At 38.5% G+C, this 20,146-nt stretch overlaps 1 protein-coding gene across 1 annotated transcript in view; it reads right to left on the bottom strand.

Moving 5' to 3' along the window:
* The window catches only part of PLA2G4A (phospholipase A2 group IVA), a 152,648-nt gene that overhangs the window by 90,490 nt on the left and 42,012 nt on the right, over window positions 1-20,146 (bottom strand). Inside the window, exon 4 of the mRNA XM_035010687.1 lies at window positions 16,130-16,211. Within this exon, the coding sequence (XP_034866578.1) occupies window positions 16,130-16,211 (82 nt within the window). The remainder of the gene's footprint in view (window positions 1-16,129; window positions 16,212-20,146) is intronic.

Below are 20,146 nucleotides of genomic sequence, written 5' to 3'. Positions count from 1 at the left end.
GCTTCTATACTCTCTAAGTTCTATTTTAAATGTCCTCCATTGGGTTTCTCATATCCACTTTGCTCCACAACTTAAACCCTCCACTATAAATAAAGATGACCTATAACCTGTTATAATTCTTGTAATAAACAGCATTTAAAAAATCCCCAAAGGAATAGTTCTCCCAAATTCACAGTCAAAATATTACTTTCCAAAGAGCTGTTACTGCTGATGGTGAGCTTGAAGTGGGTTTCTCAAAATGCAGTCCTCTAAAGTATCTTCACAGAATCATCTGGAGCATCAAAAATGCAAACACCTTGTATCTTCGGTCAGAGCACAGGCTTAGAAATCTACATTTTTAACAGCTTGACCAGGTGATTCTTATGTACATAGTTTGAAAAACATGGTTTAAAGTATATATTATTGGGCGCCTGGGTGGCTCAGTTGGTTAAGCGACTGCCTTCGGCTCAGGTCATGATCCTGGAGTCCCTGGATCGAGTCCCGCATCGGGCTCCCTGCTCGGCAGGGAGCCTGCTTCTGCCTCTGACCCTCCCCCCTCTCATGTGCTCTCTCTCTCTCATTCTCTCTGTCTCAAATTAAAAAAAAAAAAAAATTAAAGTATATATTATTAAAATCGACTAAACAACAATGATGTAAATAACACCCACAGAAAAGTAGAAACATTTTGGCATTGAGAAATCAATAGGCTTGGGCGCCTGGGTGACTCAGTTGGTTAAGCGACTGCCTTCGGCTCAGGTCATGATCCTGGAGTCCTGGGATCGAGTCCCACATCGGGCTCCCTGCTTAGCAGGGGGTCTGCTTCTCCTTCTGCCCTCTTCCCTCTCGTGCTCTCTGTCTCTCATTCTCTCTCTCTCAAATAAATAAATAAAATCTTTAAAAAAAAAAAAGAAATCAATAGGCTTACTGACCTTCTGTCATGGAGTTATTCTGCCATAGACTATATTAAGCACAATCCAGTAATTCACTTCCGTGTCTTTCCAGCCATTAAAGACATTTTCAAGTGGCCACACGAAAACAAATCCAAGAATAAAGTATGTGTGGTGTGTTAGATGGCAATCTATATAAGGTGACAGGCTGATATTCAAGCATTCTGCTTCCATCACCACCAAAATAGGAATACCATAGTAAGACCAAAAATTAAATAATAATTTGTTGAAATAAATGCCTCTGAATTGTCCTCAAATGTCGTCCCTCCTTTGAAATGTTTATGATTTCCTGATCATGCTAATTATGTGGAGAACTTAAAGCTTTTTGACTTAAAGGTTTAAAACTTAAAGGGTTTGTGATAGCCAGCCTTTTCACTTTCCCTGGACTATGCTGGCCAAGTGGCTGGCCAGGAAAGGAATTGTTAGCCTCATGATAAATGTACGAATTTCAACAGCAGTTTAGTTTTTTTTTATTTTTTTAAAGACTGTATTTATTTATTTGACAGAAAGAGACACAGCGAGAGAAGGAACACAAGCAGGGGGAGTGGGAGAGGGAGAAGCAGACTCCCTGCTGAGCAGGGGGCCAGATGTGGGGCTCGATCCCAGGACCCTGGGATCAAGACCTGAGCCAAAGGCATATTAATCTTAGGGTTTTTTTTTTTAAAGATTTTTATTTATTTATTTGACAGAGATAGAGAGCACAAGTAGGCAGAGAGGCAGGCAGAGGGAGAGGGAGAAGCAGACTCTCCACTGAACAGGGAGCCTGACGCGGGGCTTGATCCCAGGACCCTGGGATCATGACCTGAGCCGAAGGCAGACGCTTAACCGACTGAGCCACCCAGGCGCCCCTAATCTTAGTTATTTTAGGTATTATGTGGAGAACTATTTATTTTTCTTGATCTTGTTTTTTGGTACACCCGGCAATTCTCTGCTGAATGCCAGAACTTTTTATGAAAATTTGTGAGGCTGCTAGATCTACTTCCACAGAGGACCCATCTTATCTTCTGGCAGGCAGTGAGAATAGGATGGATCGCCTCAATTTAACCCAAAGTCTCAAATCGGAGATTGACTCAAAGCTTTGTAATGTTCAGCCTACCTCTTGTTCATTCCCACTGTGAAGTAGGCTTACATTTGGCAGTTCTGATCTCCAGTTTTTTTCCCTCTTAGCACCATGAGGCTGCCAATACCTCTGCTTTGTTTTCGGGGGATTTTATATTTGCTTCTCAGCCTGTTGCCCTGCACAGATTAAGACTTGGCCAGTGCACACAGTGAAGGCACTGTCTTTCAGCTTCTATGGGCTTCCCCTCTCTCAGAGATATTGCCCCTCAAATTCTAACTGGCTTAGTTCTGAAATGCAGCTTTTGTGTCCCCATGTCCTTCGAGATTGCCAAAGCTCTGTTGGATTCTCTGCCTCTTCACTGCTTGGCTACTTTCCACATCCCTGTCTCCCTGTTATCCCCCAAATCACCTAGATCCAGCAATGGATTGAGGGGGGAAATGGCTTGCAGAATGCTGGGCATACTTCAACGACTTCTCTGGGATATTGGTCCTTAACATCCCAGTTGACCAGTGGCTTTTCAATCCTTCAGACATTTTAAAAATTAATTTAATCTGTGGTTTCTAAGTTGCACTTAGGGGAAATGAATGCTCTGCTGTTAGTTACTTCAGCATAGTCCAATGACCACTGAGTCATTAACTTGACCCAACATATACTAATCCCTATTCCTTTTATTTCCACTCTTCACATGACTGTCCAGAAATTTACTGCATTTCTCAGGTCACCTACCCTATCCACTACTCCTCATCCGAGGACACAACTCAGACTCATCCTTCACTGGGAAAACAAAACAAGAGGATTAGATGTACTCATTCAACTTCCCTTCCACATACATCACAACCATAAAGCAAAATTTATAATTAGAAAATGTATTTATTCATACTTAAGTTCTTCCTTTAGGTCTTAGAAGAAAACATCTCTATACCCTCTTCTCTCAATTTCATACTATTCTCTACCTCTTCTATTTCTCATTCATCCCTAGCCCAAATTTAATCTGTAATTATTTGCTTTGCCCTGGCCAAATCTTCTCAACCTATAAACAAATGTTGATCAATAACAAAATAAACAAGATTTCATTAATTTTGCCAATTCCTCAAGATCGTTCCTATCCTCAGCAAAGAGTTTAGAAAAATAAGTGTAGTCTATACTGGGGCATCTGGGTGGTACAGTCAGATAAGCATCCGACTCTTGGTTTCGGCTCGAGTCATGATTTCAGGATCCTGAGATCAAGTCCCACATCAGGCTCCGTACTCAGATGGGGGTCTACTTGAGATTGTCTCTCTCCCTCTACCCCTCCTGCTATGTTCTTGTTCTCTCTCGAATAAATAAATAAATCTTTTTTAAAAATGTAGTCTATACTTACTGCTTCTATTCCCATCACCTTGTAAAATTCTGACCCATTGTGCTCCACCTTGTTCTATTACATAATCAGTTATTCTCCCTATTGTAACTTTTTTCTTAGCTTTATTGAGATATGAGATGTACAACATGATAATCTGATACACATATTGCCAAGCAATGTTCACAGTAGGGGTAGTTAACACCTCTATCATCTCACACAAATACCATTTCTTTTTGTGATGAAAACATCGAAGATCTACTTTCTTAGCAACTTCCAAATATATAATACAGTATTGTTAACTATGATCACCATGTTGTAATTAGATCCCCAGAACTTATTCATCTTATAACTGGAAGTTTGTATCCTTTGACCGACATCTCTCTGTTCCCGCCTCCCACTCCCCGAGTTCCTGGCAACCATCATGCCGTATCATAGCTTCAGTATAGAACTCAATGAGCTTTTTCTCAGTGCAATACCCTTTGTGCAAATAAAATATATCATGACTTGTGATTTCCTACCTAGTTCTGTAAATGTTCCCTCAGTGTATCTTTCTCTACCGTCTTCCCCTCAGCTCACACTAACTTGTGGGCTTTCATGTCGTATCTCTTACAAATCCTTCAAAAGAGTCCTTCAAGATGAAGTGAACCCCTTAAAAAAAAATGAATGCTCATGTGGTCAAAACCAACTTGTTAAGGAATTATCTGTTATTTACAGAGTCTTAAAAAACACACTCAATATGTATGTACCTCTCAGATCATGTGGCACACATGAATCCTGCAGTTTGATTAATCTCATATCCTTTAAAGCTGATCATCTTCAAGGTTTAAAGGGCAGTCATGATGCATTCACTCACTCCCTCAAGGTTGCAAGAAGGAGATGGTATAAACTCGACAGATACGAGATTCTTGATCACATGTCCATATAAATCCTACTGCAGAGTGATACATTTTTAAAGGCTTCCATCTTTTTTTTAACCATTCTGTCAATTCTGGAAGTCCTTTAATCCTCTCTTAGCTCTAGTTGTCACAGAAATAGGACATTGTCTCTAATCTATATCTCTGAGCCCCTCTCTCCTTTGAGATTTTGAATCTGTTCTTGAATGCCTTGAAAATACCTCAAACTCAACAAGTACAAAACAAATTTATTTTCTCTCCATCTTTCTTTCCTTATCCGCAAGACAAAAGAAAAATAAAGCAAAATAAACCAAAAACCTAAAAGTAAAAACTTGTTATTTTTCCTAACTTTCCTAATTTACTTCACGGATCCATCACTCCCAGCCATCAGAGCAGGAAACACAAGAATTGTTCTCTTTTCTTCACGGCTTCTCTGTCTCATCTGCCTCACCTATTCCACCCCTCACGTGGTCATCAATTCTGCTTCCTCAAGCCCACTCAAAATATCACCGCCCCAGTTCAATTAAGCAATACCTCTCACCTGACTCTTCATATAATCTCATAGTTGCTTATTTTCCCCACATTCAAACCACTCTTTGTAATGCCTCCACCATAATACCACGATTGTCTTTGTGAAACACACTTTTGTCCTTCACTGACTAGGACTGGGAGGGCAGGCCTAAGCGTGGTGAGAGAGGGCTGCAGAGCTCCCCCAACTGGACCCCAGGTTCTCCTTCCAGTCAGTGACCCTCCTCCACCATGCACAGCAGCATCACCCTCAAGAGTCAACATTTAGGCCACGAGGCATCCCTGGAATCCATACATTTTGAACATTCCATACAGTCACACTGATGGCAGAAGCATCCATTCTGAGTAAGAAAACATGGCTTCTCTTTTACTTGTGCATATCCTTATGCTTTCTTTTTGACATTTTAGCTGATAACTAAACATTAAGTTGTGTCCTTGTCCTAAGAATTTTCAAGAGTCCAAATACTGTACACATAAAGGATGAGTGGAATGAGCTCTTCTTTTTTCCCTTATCCAGTTCATACATCCGTCGTCAACTAGTTGTTCTGTTTTCTTATCAAGTAAAATTGGCCACTATAAATCACTATAAACCCTGGAGGCTACATCTATATACATACGCATAAAATAAAAATAATTCCACATCAAGCTTCAACTTGCTGATTTAGGTATTATTCTCCCAATTACGTAGGTGAGGAAGCAGAGACTCAGAGGCATTTAGTATGCTGAGCAAGGTCGTTCAGAGACCGGATTTTAGCCTAGTCTTTCTGAAGCCAAATTCCTTGCTCTTTCAAATATACCAACACTAATAACTCTTACCTATTTTTGCCTCTAGTAAACTATAAGCTCCATGATGGCAGGAACCACATCCTTCCTATTCACTACTATGTCTAAGAGTCTAGCATAAAGTCTGAAACATTATAGGAACATATAAATATTATTGAAGTAATGGATGATGGACTAAACCTGAGCAATACTGCAGAAGGGGTGACCTTTACTTTAGGCCCAACAATCTTCCCTCTCTAACTTCTCTCTACCCTTGCCTAGTATGTCTCAACCTTCCTGGAGCTCTGTCTCATCTCATTCATTTGTACAGAAGTCAATGCCAGTCATTTCTTCTAAGTGCATTTGCATTTAACCTTTATTTTCAAGTTCTAAATGCAAATATAATAATAAACCTTTGAATCCCATTTTGCCCCCCTTAATAATTCCAAGGAACAGAGGAGAATGTCAAGGGACTTGTTTGTAGAGAGTAGCCCCTGCTTCCTCCAGAACAGGCTCAGAGTTGGAACTGTGATGGCTTTAGATGCTGAAGGGTAGTCCCTGCAAATTGCTGGAAATGCAGAAGCTGGAAAAGTTAGTGAATTCAGTGTGGTTTCGTGACACAGAACTTCAGCAGTGAGTCCGGATACACTGGAGAGAGAGAGAAGCAAAGCCCTTACCACGGCAGCAGCATCGTCTGGGAACCCAGATCATCATACAATATCTTTCCCTCACTGGAAATTACAAAGCAGTTTTATTAACACTATTTTTGAATCCCTTGATCAGGCAGAGTCTCCAATTTGAACTCTCCCTATTTTTTTCATTTTTCTTTTTCTCACAGCCTCAGATCTATGAAAGCGCTTTCTTGGGTCACACGTTTCCTTTTGCAAAGGGACAAGAAACTATCAGAATGTAGCATCAGCCAACTGGATGCCAGGAAGAAAGCCCAGTAACATCTATACACAACTGACTTATGTCAGCTTGACTTGTGTACAGCTTGAACTAACAACTGACTCAGTACATTAATGAAGCGGGCTCCCATCAGGCATATAGTAAAAAACAAAACAAAACTTACTGTAAAGAATGTTGATATTCATGAGAAAACAGAGAAAGTTCAATTCAAAACAACCCAAAGCAAGCAAAATGTCAATCTAGAATAGAACTGAAATGTTTGTTACTACTTGCATTGTCTTTTTACTTAAATCTCTGGGATACCTTTTTGGAAGGAAACTAAAAATACCTTTGTTACCAGTTTATCTATGTTTGGAATGTTTTTAAAAGTTTAGCATCTAGGAATGTTTCTTGGCATCTCTTTGGGTTGGAGAGAGAGTAATTCTCCAAAAATTCTTATGTAGTATTATAAAACATTAATTTATATGGTTAATGTTGGCTATATGGATTTAGCTGTAGATACGCATTCTACTCTACACAAGAACAATTCTTATTTTTCATTAAAAAAAGGAGTTCTCAACCTGACGATACTGACATTTTGGGTCAGAGCATTGCTCTGCGATGCTCCCTGCCCTCTACACATGAGATGCCAGTAGGATCCCCTAACTGTGACAATTAAGAATGTCACTAGATATTATGACCCAGTGTACCCTGTGTAGCAAAACTGACCCCCTACCCCTGCCTAGACCCACTGTACTCAAACAAGGCATTATCCCTGCTACCTCACATTTATTCATTAGCATAAACCATTAAAAAATGGCCAGATTCCCTAATAATGTATAGTACACATACTATGCCTGTCCCATGTTTAAAATCTTTTATGATTTTTTTCTAAACTAAAATGTCAGAATTATTTAATAATAACATATTAAAATTCTACTTAGTTATAAAACCTATCTCAATCTCCATTCAAGCTGTGAAGTCTTCTGCGAAGCTTACTGCCAACACTTTTCAACAGTAACATCGTATCGCCTAAACACACAATTACTGAGTGCATACCTTCTTGGGCTAGTCTTCCAGAGTTATTCATATCTATTTCATCTTTTCATCGAGACCACAAATAGCTCAAAGGCAAAGCTGCTGCACAAGTACGCATCAGAGTGAGATAAGTTCAAGTTCTAGCCATAAAACCTAACAGCTGTGTGATTTTAGATTATTTAATGTCTTTTTAAAAATGTTTGTATCTGTAAAATTAAAATAAAAACAGCACATATCTTCTCATGTTACTAAACTGAATAAATGAGGTATGATGTTAAGTTCTAAGAACTCTCCTTCGCATTTTTGTTTATTTAACATGTATTGTGTATACTATTCATCAAGCCCCTTTCTAAACACTATAATCTTATTTAATCCTCATAAAAAAAATCTATGAGGAAGGTATAATTATTACGCCCATTTAACCACTGAGGAAATTGGGGCCTAGAAAAAGTAAGTAACTTACCCAAAATCATGTGGTTAATAAATAGAAGGGAGAGTTGAATCCAAGCAAGCTACTTCCAGAGTCCTTGCTCTGATCTCTAAGCCATGCTTCCTCTTGGGTATGGGACAGGCATTCAATAAAGTTATCTACCACACGTATTATGTTTATTTCTTTTGTATTTCTCAAGGCACTGGGGAGTACGAGGTATAAACAGCAGATGGTCAGCATTTATCAATGAGGATGTTAATAATGGACATTTATAACGCATTATATATTTCTGTAACATTTCTTTTGCAAAGTTAAAAGTTCAAAGCTGTTATTTCATTTTGCATCTGCAGATTTCGATTAACCTTGTACATCAACTTAAAATAATTTTGTCTAGAATTTTATCTAAAATAGTTCATAAAAAATATATTGATGCATCGGGAGGAATTGATGCAATGGAAGAATACTTCTAAGGAGTCAGTAACATTTACAAAAATCCCCAGACTATCCCTTGGCTAAGTTTCATTAATCATTTCACTTACTAGTCATTTCAATCTCTACATTATATACTTTTAATTTTTAAGAAAAATTTTAAAATATGGAAATATACTAAAATAATATAATGATAAATGTTTTCACATGTTTAAATTTTTAGAGCAGCAGAGGTATTCTCTTTGACATAAAAAGTTTAAGAGCATACTTTTTCGAGGAAATTTAAGAAACATTTAACTACTTTTAAACTTAATTCCATGAGATATTAATCATACCTTTTCAATACAGAAGTGGTATGTGATTTTTGGCAAAGAGAATTTACTTAACATATGAAAAGAAGTTTGCATATCACTCAGTTTTTAAAAAGTTTTTAGAATGAAGATTTCCCTTCACTCGGTATAACATTAACATGTTAAAGTATACATGTTAATATATAATTTTTATATACATTAAAATATGTATACACACTAAAATATAAAAAGTATTTTAAGACAAAGAAGCCCAAGTATAAGACATATATGATAAAAAAAAATAATAAGGAGGCTCAATCAGTGATAGGTCTTTAAAAAAAAAGAGAGGGGGGCGCCTGGGTGGCTCAGTTGGTTAAGCAACTGCCTTCGGCTCAGGTCATGATCCTGGAGTCCCTGGATGAGTCCCACATCGGGCTTCCTGCTCGGCAGGGAGTCTGCTTCACCCTCTGACCCTCCCCTCTCTCATGTGCTCTCTCTCATTCTCTCTCTCTCAAATAAATAAATAAAATCTTTAAAAAAATAATAATAAATAAAAAAAAAAGAGAGGGAACATGTGGATTGTGTCCCTATGAGTGCTGGTAACATACTCTTCATTTTGATGGGAACCTGCTTTTATTATGTCTCAAAAGCATTGCTATCAAATATACAACTGCAATATAGCTGTTAATCTTATTGAATAAATGTGGTAAAAATCTACCCAAGGACTGATTAATATTACCAAAATATCATAGGACAGTATTTACTGTACTCATCAGACCTAGACACACAAATATATACATATAACACACACACACAAAATCTTATGACATTTAAATAAAGATAAAAAGGACTAACTGTACTCATAAAACATTTGTCCATTTAATAAACTACGTGACATTCGAAATGAAAAAAGAACAGTAGTGCCCTCCTAACACAATCTATTTCTCAACTTTACAGAAAATACAAGATAAGAGATCAGAGACAGGCATGTTCTGGAACATTTTATTCATCTCGAAATTATCTCCCATAAAAATCCCACTGGGAAACAGTTTCATTATACATAGAATTTTTAAAACCTTGGGTGGATACTCAAAACATTCCAAAAATATTAGTAAACCAAAACTCATGTTCATCATTAACTTAAGGGCTAATGCTAGGGAAATATCTGACTTCAGAAAAATATACTTAAGGGTAGCAGGCGGCTATAGGCTAACAGCAGCGCCACTTATAAAAAATATATATATATTTGAAACACCATAATTAATCTAAGAAAAGATTGATTATATTAATCCAAAGGTGTTATAAAGTTTCTGTACATTGAAACCCAGGAAAATTCTAGATAGCTATGGATAGAAATAGCAGCAGTGTTTATAATTTACAAAAAAGATGGAGTATAGGGATGCCTGGGTGACTCAGTCAGTTAATCCTCTGCCTTTGGCTCAGGTCATGATCCCAGGGTCCTGGGATCGAGCCCCGCATCGGGCTCCCTGCTCTGCGGGAAGCCTGCTTCTCCCTCTGCTTGCCGCTCCCCCTGCTTGTGCTCTCTTTCTCTCTCTCCAACAAATAAATAAAGTCTTAAAAAAAAAAAAAAAAGATGGAGTATAAAATTATTATTAGAGAGGGGAGTGGGGGAAGGGGCAAAGGGAGAGAGAATCCCAAGCAGGCTCCACACCCAGCATGGAGCCTGACAAGGGGCTCGATCTCACGACCCCGAGATCATAACCTGAGCCAAAATCAAGAGTCAGATGCTCAACCGACTAAGCCACCCAGGCATCCCTAAAATTATTTTTAAAATTCTCTCTTTAGTGGGGCACCTGGGTGGCTCAGATGGTTGAGTGTCTGCCTTCGGCTCAGGTCATGATCCCAGGGTCCTGGGATATCGAGTCCCGCATCAGGCTCCTTGCTAGTGGGGAGCCTGCTTCTCCCTCTGCCTCTGCTTCTCTCTCTCTCTCTCTCTGACTCTCATGAATAAATAAAAAACATTAAAAAAAATTCTCTCTTTAGTGAGGCAAAAAGAAAGCAATATCCAAGAAGAAAGGTGTAATTACACACATTTGTGCATTCTATTCATTAATCCAAAATTCTCTGAGATCTAACTATTAGGCCAGACTCAAGGCTAAGCACCGATTTTCTAAAAAGTGAGTAAGACACAGGCCACAGTTTTACAAATGCTTGATTAGATGCCCAGGTGACAAGTGTTAAACAGAGTCTGGACTGCTGTGAGAGGAACACAGGAGTGAACTGTGCCCAAGTGTATCAGAAAAGACAACGGAAGTGCCATTCCACCATTTCTTTCTTCCAAGCTGAAAAAGAAGGATCCAGCGATTTGCTCAACACATTCACCATGGAAATTTCTTGTCTCCAAGATGAAAAAGTGAAAATTATCCCAGTGCACAGACTATCCCCAGAGAATATTCTTCAGCTCACACAGAGATTATATTTAAGAAATAAATGTCTTCTGATGTTGGGATCTGAAATAATTTTAGCCATAATAGGTAACACATTGAGTGTGTACCGTGGATCAGGCATGTGAGTACTTCACATTAGTCAACTCCTTGAATTCTCCTAACATCTCTATGATTAAAAAAGAAGACAGAGAAAATTTGCTCAAGGACACGGCACTGGTGAGTAGTGTTTTGCCTCTGGAGACCACATTCTTTCATAAATATGCTCTCCCTAGAGATTTGATCACTGTGCTATTCAAGAATATCTACCAGAGAGGGATAATACATTCTCAAAGTAATTTCCACATTGCTTTTGCTGCTGATGAAGATTCTCAAAAAATTAAATAATAATGTTTTTGTACATACACACCCAACACCCTGCCTCTCAGGCAAACATGTACCATAGGAAGGTTGAGTTCTAAGCTCCTTTCCCAGCGAATTATTAACCCTATGTGTTTGAGAGTCATGTCCTTTGAAGAGGCTAAATCCTCTTGGTGTTCCTAGAGGTGAGAGGATCGAGGCTGCTGCTTGGGAGAGGAAGACTGGAGGAAAGAGGGAGACCTTTCCTAGACCTACTAAATCAGAATATGCACTTTGACTAAGAATCCCTGGTGATTCATATGGATATTAATGTTTGAAAAGCTCTAAGTGGGGAGATGAGGTCAGCCTTGGACCTGCAAATGGCACAGCTGTTTAAAAATTAGGAACTTGGTCTAGATCTTGCTGTGAGTTTACCTGCAATAAATCATTTACCCACAGAGAGAGACATGATGAAAAATAAAAGCTTGAGGTTCTTAAAAAAAACCTTAAAAGAGTACCTTAAGATATTAAGCAATACAATCTTATAAAAATTGGTTTCAATACAATGAGCTCATAATTCTCCCAAGTATATTTATTTTTTCTTAAAGTTTAAATGTTGGAATTAAGCTCTGCATTCTCCTGAATATTAAAGAAGATCCATCTGCCATCCTACAACTATCCTTAAAACCCTAATGCTGATGACGATAATTCAGTAAAGAGAAAGAGTTCAGTGTCCATTAAGTAACCAGACAAGAATCCTTAGTATATGTTCTTAATTCGGACATTAAAAATATCTAACACTGGTGGGGCACCTGAGTGGCTCAGTCCATTGAGCCTCCGACTCTTGATTTTGGCTCAGGTCATGATCTCGGGGTCATGGGATCGAGCCCCAGGTTGGGCTCTTCGCTCAAGCAGGGAGTCTGCTTGAGATTTTCTCTCTTCCTCTCCCTCTGCCCACCACCCCCACAAGGCTGGCGCTCTCTCTCTCTAAAATAAATAAATAAATCTTTAGAATATAGATAAACAAAAACACTACGGTATCCATAGTTCTGAATTCTGAGACTAGCCTCCATTATCATATATGATTTGTGTTTTCCCCAACACTTTTTTTCAATTTTATTTTATTATGCTATGTTAGTCACCATACATTACATCATTAGTTTTTGACGTAGTGTTCCATGATTCATTGTTTGCGTATAACACCCAGTGCTCCATGCAATACGTGCCCTCCTTAACACCCATCACCGGGCTAACCCATCCCCCAACCTCATCCCCTCTAAAACCCTCAGTTTGTTTCTCAGAGTCCATAGTCTCTCATGGTTTGTCTCCCCCTCCGATTCCCCCCCTTCATTTTTCCCTTCCTACTATATATATATATATGTTTTAACATATAATGTATTATTTGTTCCAGAGGTACAGGTCTGTGATTCAACAGTCTTACACAATTCACAGCGCTCACCATAGCACATACCCTCCCCTTCCCCAACATTTTTTATTTTTTTTAATTTTTATTTATTATTATTTTTTAAGATTTTATTTATTTATTTGAGAGAGAGAGAATGAGAGACAGAGAGCATGAGAGGGAAGAGGGCAGAGGGAGAAGCAGACCCCCTGCCGAGCAGGGAGCCCGATGTGAGACTCGATCCTGTGACTCCAGGATCATGACCTGAGCCGAAGGCAGTCGCTTAACCAACTGAGCCACCCAGGCGCCCTCTGTCATTCTTCTTTACCAACATGTAAAACTTTATGGAAATTTGCCTTTCTAAATAAATGCAGACACTATCAACAACAGAAAAGAGTGTAGGTTTCTGTTATCATGGTCTTCACGGACCTTAGGACATTTCTTATAGCTTTATCCTTGTCCATATTGAAAGAAGTTCTATATACAGAGATCCCAAATTCAGTTTACTTGGTAATTTGTATTGATCAAGCTCACCAAACAATATGATCAAAACTCCTCTTAGAAAAGTGACAGCTAATGCCAATCCCTTTTCTCACTGTAATAATCTCCTACAACTTCTCAAAAATAAAGTGCTTGGCACTGTATATTATCCCTTTACTTTTTCATGCTAACCTTCTCAATGAATTCATTTCTCTAAGACTTTCTCTTGTTCTTCCTTCTTATCTCCTCCTGACTTTCGATAAATTCAATAAAGTGATATAAAAGGTTGACAACAATTCCCTCCCTCACTTCAAAAAAATTATGTAATAACTCAAGTGAACTAAAATCAAATTACAAATGCTGAATAAAAATCTTAGCAGAATGTCGTAATACTGCCCTTTCTCCTACTGAGACTAATTGCCAGTGGCTATTCCTTCCATGGGTCCTTCCTTTTCAAAAGGAAACTTCTAGACACCATGGGTCTAACCTGTGCTAGGTACACAGTGGGGGATTCAAAATGCACCTGTTTCCTATTTCATGATTCGAGTTAATATCCCATGTTAATTTGTATTATTATCAATGTCACTCCTCTAAGTTTAAAATGACACTTGCTACACAATGGTGACATGCTTTACAATGTCACCACAACTCGTCTCAAGGAAACAATGAGAACGATGAGAAGTAAGTCCCCGCCTTCCTTCAAATAACCACAGGCCAAGTGCCTGTGCCTATGGGGGAAGCAGCTAGGAAATCAGATACATACCAGCTGAAGGCAACTCACAGAGCAGAGTTTGGACTGCCGTGGGGCTCATCTTTTTTTTTTTTTTTAAAGATTTTTTATTTATTTATTCATTACAGACAGAGAGAGAGAGGCAGAGGGAGAAGCAGGCTTCCCGCAGAGCAGGGAGCCCGATGAGGGACTCGATTCCAGGACCCTGAGATCATGACCTGAGCTGAAGGCAGACGCTTAACCATCTGAGCCACCCAGGTACCCGGTGGGGCTCATCTTAAACACAGTAATACCCACTGTCTCTGCTCGACAGAGCCCTGCACTACGGGAAGGAGTTGCTGCTGCTTTGTATATGACAAAACTATATTTTTTTAAAAGTCAAATTAGGTCAGTAACTTAGATGCCTGGCGAGTTCCTGACACAGGCTTCTGGTGAATTAAGAACAGCTTTTCTAACAGTGGAGCTCTTGAGTTGTAAAGCCTATGCCTTTTCCCCAGGCCATGGGGGATATGCCGGTTTTTAAATATGGCTTCTGATGTGACTTCTCTTTCTTCCAGTGAACTATCATTTAAATGATGAAAATGCAAAGGATTAGAAAATGTAAAATAAGAATCACTTCAGAACACTGACAAGAGTGTGATCGAATGGGTTGGACAGAAGTAGGAGATAAAATTTAGAATATAAACCCTTGGTCCAGATGAAAGTTGAAGAAATTGTCCTTGTTCCCTCACCTCTCATGAAAATCTCTGCTCATCCAAAACTCTTACCCTTAGATTCTACGTCCTGTTTCCCATTTTACTCCTACCTTCTACCCACTCCCCAGACACGCTTTTTCATTCACTGAAGGCTTGAGCACCGAGCTTGCGTTTTTTTTTTCTTAGTATTTAACTTTTCTCCATTGGCCCATTTCAACAAACTCATTTTTATTCTTGTATTATTATTTGTATTCTTTTTTTTTTAAGATTTTATTTATTTATTTGACAGAGAGAGAGTGAGAGAGCACAAGCAAGGGGAGCAGCTGAGGGAAAGGGAGAAGCAGGCTCCCCAGTGGGCAGAGAGCCCAATGCGGGGCTCAATCCCAGAACCCTGGGATCATGACTGAACTGAAGGCAGTCACTTAACCAACTGAGCCACCTAGGCTCCCCTATTATTTGTATTCTTAAAAATAAAAAGTATAGTCCGCATTTGCTTCCAATCTATTTAACATAATATGGCCAGAAAAAACATTTTTTTTAAAATGAAGATCCAATCGTGTGACTCGTGAGTCAAATGCCATCAAAATTTTCCCCATCGCATTTCTGATGAAATTGCAATCTTGGACTTTGTCCTATTAGTGCTTGTCCCCCTTCCCCTTTGCTCTCTGTTCTCTAACAACACTGGACCTGTTCTAGGTCCTCACAAGCATTCTGCTCTCTCGCTTTTGAACACGCTGTTTGCTCAGCCTGGGACTTCTCCGCACTCTCACCGCCAAGATTCTCTTCTCTGAGTACCGGCAGGGCAGACTTCCCTGTTTCCCAGACCCATTAACTGCAACCTCCGTTCTTTCTCCAAAACCTCTTCTGAGGGGTCAATTGCCTATTCCCATATTTTAGCAATAATCTAAAACTTTGCCAAATTCGTCCATCATAATCCTTATCTTGCTTTGGATTCCCACCTCCGTGACCCCCAGCCATTTGAGTGGGGAGATTAACCAGGAAACAAAGCATGGAGAGGGATCCTGCCGGCAAGCTAATTGACCATTATCCTCAGGCTGTGTGGTTTCCAGCTGCATTACCACCAGTTTCTATAGCTATTGCCACACATAATAAAAACACTCAAAGGCATAAGAACTAGAGAAACTGCATTTTTTTAAATCCTGTAGGCACCATGCCTCAGGCAGCTTGCATGAAGTCTTTTTCTTGACTCAGCACTCTTTCCAAAATAGAATTAATTTTAATTCCAAAAATCTGTATGTCCTAAGACATCATTTTGTCTGACTCCAAGTACTCTCAATTAATCTAAAGTCAAGATAAAACACTATTCTGACAGAGATCAGACAGAGAACTTTTCAAAATGTCGTCATTTAAAGATCTGGACAAAGATAACCACATTTGAAAGAGGGACAGCCCCCCGCTTATCAGAGAACTAGAGCAACTAAAGAGTGAACCGCAATTACTCATTTTCAACAGAAAAGCAAATAAGGACACTTACGCATGTCACCGAAGGCCCCCTTGGTCACTTTGGTGGCACGTAACACCACTACTGTGAATTTGTGGGAATACTGGTGCTCCACCTGGAAATAAATAGCAGTAAATTAAAAGCAAGCTTCCAACATAGAATCCAAGCAAACTGTTCTCATTGTTTCCTTGAGACTAGTTAAAAACATTCAGGTTGAAGGGAAGTAACATTCATACCAGAAACATCCTTTGATCCCAGGGCTGTTTCTTATTCGAGTCTCTCCTCTCTCCCACCACAGAATTATTGAGAAGTTTAGATCATTCTTTAAAATGTCACTACAACTGGACTACTGGAAGCTTTTGGCTGTCAGGTTTACCAAGCTGGAGGGAAAATGTAAATGAGGACCGCAGGCCTTCTAGGAAGACAATCAGGCTTTGTATAGAATGACAAGGAAGCCTGGGCTTAGAAAGGCAAAGTCAGAGCCAGATGTTTGCATTATTCAGATTTGTTTGTTTTTATTGTTACTGTTCAATGAAAGTTTTTTTTGGCAAGACATTTCCAGAGCAGTATTCAAAATCCTTTGGACCTAAGGCCATAACCAGTGAACTACTTATATTAATTTTAATGCATTTGTTATAAACCATATGCAACAATGTTAAAAGTTTCTAGAAGACCTTATTAAATACTTCACCTAACTAGAAAGTAGTTACCAAACAACTCTATCAACCAAAGCAGAATAAGGAAGCAGGAATTTACAAAGTTCTCTGAGCAACTGAAAATTGTGAAGTCCTTATCTAAAGCTCAAGCCTGTTTAATCTTAGAAGAGGCCCACACTTATAAGCCTCTCCTATCTTTCCTAACTTTAAGAGACTTGTTTCACTGATTAAGAAGCCCATAATTGACTTTAAAAAGCTAAAATACTGACAATACTGATAAATGAGTAACGACAGTCTAAAATCAAGGTGGCTGGAAAAAAGTTACAAAAACATAGATTCGTAAGGACCAGCAGTAGTGAGATATAGGATCAACAGTTACACAGCATTCAACAGTTTCTGAAGGTATCAATCAATAGAATAATTTGTGTTCAGATTTAACACAGCATCAAGAAGTGGTGAAGTCATTAATGATGAGCATACTTTGTTTAAAAAGGCAGAGAAGCATGTAAAATGTTTCAGGATATTTCTTATTCAAGTTTATTATTGAAGAGAAATAACTTCTAGGTCTAGGGGTGCTCTGAGTAGCCAAAGTTTTCCTCCATATAAGTAAAATTACTATAAATGAAATGAATGCTTACAAAAAAGTGTGTTGCTTTGAAGCGGGAGAGCTAGGTTCTTGTCTCACTGAGTGGAAGAATGAATTCTTGTGGACAAAGGCGAGTGAGTAAAGCGATACAAGTTTATTAAGTGAAGATACAGAAAAAGCTTCAAGAGTGAGAGGAGTCCCTACAAGGGTTGCCACTGAGGGCCTTTAGGGTTGGTCTTTTATAGAAGCTAACCAGGGAACTTAAATCCTTTTAACATCTCTAATGATATCACCATTGAGCTAGGACTAGTCATAACACTTTCAATGGCTTACTTCCTTTTTAGGGTCTGGTTATTCTTTGTTGGTCACAGGTGATTATCATAAAAAAGACACCCACCCCACATGCCTAGGGCAGGGTGGTCTGGTTTGTTCCCTTATCTCTGGTTTCCTCACACTGCCACATTTTTGGGATTTCTGTGAGCCTGAGCACCTAGCCCCCTATCTATCTCTCCCTACCTAGCCCCACCTGTCCCTTACTCAGCTTTATATAACCAAAAATCACACACACAGCCCCCACCAAAAAAAAAAAAAAAAAAAAGAATCCACTATCATAGTTGGAAACTTCAACACCCCCCTATAAGAAATAGACAGATCTCAGACGCCTAGGTGGCTCAGTCGGTTAAGCATCTGCCTTTGGCTCAGGTCATGACCCAGGGTTCTGGAATCAAGTCCTGCATCAGGCTCCTTGCTCAGCAGGGAGCCTGCTTCTCCCTCTGCCTGCCACTCCCCCTGCTTGTGTTCTCTCTCTTTCTCTGACAAATAAAGTCTTAAAAAAAAAAAAAAGAAAGATCAGGCAGAAAATTAGTAAGAATACAGTTGAACACAACAGCACCAACAGTCAACTAGATATAATTGACATGTATGGACTACTTTGTCCAAGAGCAGAATGCAGATTCTTCTTAAGATCATATGAGACAGGGGTGCCTGGGTGGCTCAGTCGGTTAGGCGTCTGCCTTCAGCTCAGGTCATGATCCCAGGGTCCTGGAATCGAGCCCCGCATCAGGCTCCCTGCTCTGCAGCCTGCTTCTCCCTCTCCCACTCCCCCTGCTTGGGTTCCCTCTCTCACTGGCTCTCTGTCAAATAAATAAATAAATAAAATCTTAAAAAAAAAAAAGATCATGTGGGACAATCATACAATGTGTATACTCTCAGACCACAACGGAATTAAACCGGAAACCAAAATAGAATGATAGCTGGAAAATCACGAAGTACTTGGAGATTAAATAACACACTTTTAAATAACACATATGTCAATGAAGAAGTCTCAGGAGAAATTTTTAAATATCTGGAACTGAATGAAAATGAAACTACAATTTAGCAAAATTAAGATGGATGCAGTAAAAGTACTGCTTAGAAGGAAATTAAATAATATGTATATTGATATATTTATTATTTCATACACATGTATATTTCATATATTATTTCATGATATGCATATATGAAAAGAAGAAAGATCTAAAATCAATCATCTAAGTGTCTACTAGAGAAAGAAAAGCAAGTTAAATCCAAAGTAAGCAGAAGAAAAATAGTAAAAAATAGAGCAGGAATGAATAAATTGAAAATGGAAAATCAATAGAGAAAATCGTTCACACTAAAAATTGGTTCTTTGAAAACAGCAACAAAATCAATAAGCCTCTAGCTAAGCTAAATAAGAAAAAAAAAGAGCACAAATTACAAATATCATAAATAAATGAGGGACGTTCCCTCCAGATTCTGTGGACATCAAAAGAATAATAAAGGAATACTATGAACAACTCTAAGCCCACAATTTAATAATCTAGATGAAATGGACCAATTCTTTGAAAGGCATAATCCACCAAAACTCACACAAGTAGAAACAGACAATCAGTATAAAGAAACTGAATCAATACTTAACCTTCCAAAACAGAAAGCACCAGGCTCAGATAGATTCTACCAAACACTTAAGGAAGAAATTACACCAATACCCTCCACTCTCTTGGGTTGGAGTTCAAGCCCCACACCAGGTGTAGAGATTACTTAAAATAAAATATTAAAAAAAAAAAAAAGCTCAACATTATAAAAAAAAACATACAGAGAGATGATAATGTTATAAGGATTCATTGAGTATGAACCATATGTTACATATTCTTCTAGATGTGAATCCTCATTTAATTTTTGCAACAACCCTATAAAATAGGTATTATTTATATTTATATATGACTAAAGTGAGAGTCTGAGAGGTTAAATAATTTCCCAGTATCTCATAGATAGTAAAAGTTAAATTTGAATTAGAACCTATTCTTGCTGCCCCCAATGTCTTCACTCTCTTGACTTACACAGAGAATGTCTTCCTTGACTTACACAGAGAATAATACCAAATACCAATACCTTAATAGTGAAAAAGGCTGTTTCCACTTATTAAAGTGGTACAGTTATCATCTAGTCTATTATATCTGTTATTGATCTGAAGTTCCTGTTTTAACTGAGTTATTTCCTCTATCATTCGGCTCTGTTTTAATCTGCTTTTATTTCCATTAGCCTCAACTCTGTCTTGACTATAATGAATGAAATACTTGCATACTCTTCACAGGAAATAAGGCGCAAATCAATCATTTTCTTGGTTTTTATAAGTTAATTTTGGAAATATCATAAATCTTCAGATGACCTGTAAGTTATTTTCAGAACCGGAGTGTCAAAATCATGCCCATCTCTTTCTTAGAGCTGTAAAAATTGTAGTATCTATAAAGTAAGTACAAATTCTTAGAGAAAAATGCTTAGTGTCAATCA

The sequence above is a fragment of the Mirounga leonina genome, unplaced genomic scaffold, assembly GCF_011800145.1.
Source record: "Mirounga leonina isolate KUSES-001 unplaced genomic scaffold, KU_Mleo_1.0 Mir_154, whole genome shotgun sequence".
In the NCBI taxonomy this organism is placed as follows: Eukaryota; Metazoa; Chordata; class Mammalia; order Carnivora; family Phocidae; genus Mirounga; species Mirounga leonina.
Note: the sequence above shows the minus strand (reverse complement) of the source record. Positions and strands in the feature narration are given on the sequence as shown.